Source organism: Hipposideros armiger, unplaced genomic scaffold, assembly GCF_001890085.2.
Source record: "Hipposideros armiger isolate ML-2016 unplaced genomic scaffold, ASM189008v1 scaffold_356, whole genome shotgun sequence".
In the NCBI taxonomy this organism is placed as follows: Eukaryota; Metazoa; Chordata; class Mammalia; order Chiroptera; family Hipposideridae; genus Hipposideros; species Hipposideros armiger.
Window position 1 is genome coordinate 1,334,526 of NW_017731706.1, and position 4,651 is coordinate 1,339,176.

Consider the following 4,651-nt stretch of genomic DNA (forward strand, 5'->3'; position numbering starts at 1 on the left):
ATAAGAGATGATTAAATGTTTTGGGTTGAACTATATGAAAAGTAGCTCAAAACTTGATAAAATATCAGCAATTTCATATGGTTTGACAGAATATAAAGGGATACGGGTCTTTAAATAAGATTGTTTCTAGAATACTTAAGTCCTTTTTAAAAATAGATTGCTTAACTACTTTACCAAAAACTTAGGGAGTGGTATTTAAAGCTGAAGTGTTAGAAGCCACTGCCAACAACAGTAATAGCTATCACTCAGTGAGTGTATTCCTGATAAGGTTTGTTCCCTCATGAGAATCACTACCATGATGATAAAATGTGGGGTATTTCTTCGGAGATCAGACGAGATCGGGCGTGTTCAGGGTGGTATGCCGTAGACTGGGGTATTTCTTATATGTCAAGATTTTTTTAAAAAGGGGAGCAAAAACCCACTTCTTTGTATTATTAAATGTCATTCAATTACTTATAAAAATAAAGCTAGGTTGATAATAATATAACTAAAATATTAAGTAGCTTGATATTATAATTTGTCTCACATCTTTCCCTTGCTTAATTCCTCCTAACTTCCCATCATCTTAGAATCAAATTCTTACAATTATATGAGGCCCTTTTTGATGTAGCCTGTCTAGTCTCATCGTACTTTATGATCTAGCAACATCAAATTTTATATATCTAACACAACAAGCTATTTCAGGCCCTCAGGCCTTTACATTAGCTAGTTCCTGCCTGCCCACCTAGCAAACAACTATTCTTTTCAAAACCCAACCTGAGATTAACTCCTGTGGAATCGTTTCATCACTGCACCCTACAAGTAAGATTCCTAACAACTTATATCTTTTTTAGAAGCTATGAACCTTCTCTCCAGAAAAAAACTGTGTAAACATACATTCTGCATAAATTACAAGCAATTCAAATACTTAAAAGTTTCTGGTACCAAGGTTGGATCACTTCTGTTCTTTTGTACTGTTGTCTACACATACTTTATAATCTGCATGTTAAGCATTAGAATATAATTGATTTTCTTGAGAGGAGGAGGCATTGTGTTGTCTTATTTATCTCTGACCTCTAGTGCAGACAGTAAACATGTTCATCGTGCATGCTAGCTGCTTGCAGTACTCTCCAGAAAAGCATTCTGATACTGCATCTACTCATGTGGGGAAAAAAATCTGAAAAAACGTGCGGTCATCCATTAGTGGTACCTAAGATAGGTATAAGAGGGGACTACCATTTGCCCCAAATCTGCCATCTCTACTNACAATTTAAAAGAAAATCACAGAGTTACTAACTCTTTTTTTCAGCTAAATTTCTGGTAATACTACTGTTCAATGTTCACCTTTTAATATTTTTTGGCCAACACAAATGAAGTTTTACAATATCAATGCTTATTTAAGTTATATAGCAAAACAATCTACATAAAAAAGATCTTTACAAGATTCTTAGGATAGTTACACAATTCAACTTCTCTCTCTTGAGGTGAGGAGATGGGGATTGATAAAAAAGCCAGTTTTCTATGAGAAGTCTCAAAGAATTTTATACAGCTTATAATAAATTTTTATCAGGGAAAACATATCCCTGGTTTATACTTTTAAAATCTCTACACTCACACTATAAATAAGTCCTCCTTCATATTGCAAAGTTCATTTTGATTAAAACTATAAAGGCAGAGAGAAAGTGACTCTTCATGACAGAGACTGAAATTAATGGGATTATAAATACTCTATTAGGTCTAGATAATTTAGATTATTTTCTAGCTGATTTCCGAAATGTGATTATTGTTCTTATGAGCTGAAAGACTTCCACTTCATAGAAATACTGTTTTTCTAACCACAAAGTAAATTAGTTTATGAAATCTTTTCTGGAGGTCTTTAAGAATAAACACATTTTCATATTTATTAGAAGGTTTTACTGTAGCCTTACCAGATATTTAGGGGGACAGAATAAATATCTTTACAGTCTTTTCAAAATCTATATTTAAATTATCTTTACCAAAATCTGCAGTAACAATTTTAAGAGTGGATTTCTATAATCTACATGCCTCAGATAACACAGGTTTACGCTTTAAAATAGAAAGCTAAAATTTTAGAAATATTTTAAGTAGACATCATTTATTTTAGACATATTACATAAAGTAGCCATACATAATGCTAAAATAGACATTATCTAAAAATGTTTCCAAAATTATTAAAATAATCCTTTTACTTAAATGTTGTTCTGTGAAAAATTAGTTTCTCATAAATTATTCTAAATTACTGTGACAACAGATAAAACTTTGTATATCTACCAATTTGCTGGTCTATTTTTAAGCAGTCTAAGTTAAAGATGAGAGAAATGTCCAAGCATAAAACAGCAACAATTTATGGTCCACTTTCTTTTCATATTATTTTGAAAATATAATTGCTGAATCTTGTGGTTCTCAGGGTGCATCCAGGAAACAAATATCCTAGATTAAATAGTAATAGTAATAAACCACTTTTGTATGTAGGTATGTTTAAATGAAGGCAAATGTACAAACAGGATTCAAATAAATACTTAAACACAGGTCTTTTTTTTTTTTTAACTATTGTGAGAAAAAAGGACTTTTAGCCATAAACATAATAAACCACATATTCAAAAAATTGATGAGCCTGACATTTGTATAGAAATGTACATCAGAACAAATAAACATACCAAAGTGTGCTGAACCACTGCTACTTTTACTTTGCGTGGAGGTACTGCATGTCTGGGTCCCAGGTTGTGCTGTTCCTGTTCGATTTATACTCCTATATAATTTTCTACAGGAGAGTTCATCATTGTCACTGTCATGTAGGGATGGTGTCCGAGGCCTAAAATGCCGCCATCTACATGATTTGATATTGACTAGTATCTGACTGAGGTCTTTTGAGAAAGATTTGTCCGAGGTATTTGTTTCTGAGGTATTGGCAAACTGATTGAGTGGAGAATGTTGCGACGAGGAAAGCATTTCCAAATCCAGATGGCGAAACACATTGTCATAGTCTGAGTGAGCTCTGTCCAGTAAGACCCTATTAAAAATAAGGCAGGAAACATGTACATCAGACAGCTATTCAAAAATTATATAAAAAAGGTTTTTCTTTCTTTCCCCAACTCCAAAAAAATATCTCATACTGAATATTTAAAAGCTACAGATGTGATTATTTCAGTATTTGGTTCTATAGGCTAAAATATCAATATCTGATAAAGATTCTTTCTTTTATGTTATAATGATCTGATTAAAGAAGAGAGTAATCCACTTCACAGAATAATGTAAATATTTCACAACGGCGAGCTTCTAACAGTTCTTCAGGTTGGTCTACCAATGTAAGTTACATACATGAAAGTATTTTTCTTTTCAACCAAAGATTTTCGCTTTCATTACAAAGCACCAGAAGACATTATAAAACGTTGCCAACATACCTGTCCTCTAAGGACAACTTTTTTGTGGTGTGGGGGGAGGGGGAGGTAGGAGAAATCAGTAAAAGGTATGTGATCTTTGGGATATGTTACATCATTTAAATTTCTAATAGAAAAAATATTTGACCCATTATTCTAGAGGATATATTTTTGTTACTAATATAAACTTTATAAATGACTCCATGTTAAATGCTAACATTGATATTAATGCTAGTATAGAATAAAATATAGCTAACACAGAGAATTATCACCACTACTGATGTCAACGTAATCATGTGGGAAAAAGCACTAAATAAAATGTATTTTAATGCCCACATAATTCTAAACTAATGTTTAAGTGGTAAACACTGCAACTAAGATTAAAAACTTAAACAAACATATGTATAAGCCATTAATTTATTATAAATTATACCCTTAGGTTTCTCCCTGAAAGCACTCTGATATTATCGGCTTTGTCTTTTTTTTTTTCACGTTTTACATGAAAGCTTTCTTTTTCTTTGCTTTTACGTGTTCTGCAATTCCTTCCCTGCCCCACCACGCACACACAGCTTCTCACATAAAGGCATCTGGAATATGAATATCAGGTTTAACCAAAGGAAGAAGAGCAATCAGATTGTGACGAACTGGGATGTCAAGATCAGGTCATGCATGGATCCTAGAGGCTTTTCACTGATGAATTAATTCCGTATACTATATATGACATTTCTTAGCCTATTTAATCCTTTTTTTCAATATCTCCCAGAACTTCTGAAACAACTTTTTGTATTTTCTTTAACTTAATATAATTTATGCAATCATGATTTACACTTGCCTTTATCTGGTGTCCTTTGTCAGAATTCTATCCATGAGGATAGGTATCTGAGGTTTTCAAACTTGGGAGAAAAGCAGATCCATTAGGGACCCATTAGTTTTGCATTAAAAGCTATGTTTGTATAAGAACCAGGTAGCGAAACATTTCAGTCTAAAAATTAGTTATGAACAGCAAATGGGAATAAACGAGCTATTTGGGATTATCTCAGTTTAAATTTTAGGTTCAATTACCCTACCATCTAAAATATCACCATGCTTCGGATACAGAAATACCTTACCTTCCACCGCGCCCAACCCGTCTTCGTGCAAATCCAATACACCTTTGGGGTACGGTAAGGGTAGTTAAGCAGTATCTATATCGCACATCCCCTAATCCTCCATCTTTAGGACTAGTCCAAGGCCAGTTGCCAGTTTGGTCTAAGTGAGGCTTTAAAAAAAAAAAA

General features: G+C 33.0%; 1 protein-coding gene across 1 annotated transcript in view; it reads right to left on the reverse strand.

Moving 5' to 3' along the window:
* Positions 1-4,651, reverse strand: part of EPC1 (enhancer of polycomb 1) — an 82,128-nt gene that overhangs the window by 19,110 nt on the left and 58,367 nt on the right. Inside the window, exons 7-8 of the mRNA XM_019661606.1 lie at positions 4,487-4,641; positions 2,658-3,010 (exon numbers count right to left, since the gene is read on the reverse strand). Of these exons, the coding sequence (XP_019517151.1) occupies positions 2,658-3,010; positions 4,487-4,641 (508 nt within the window). The remainder of the gene's footprint in view (positions 1-2,657; positions 3,011-4,486; positions 4,642-4,651) is intronic.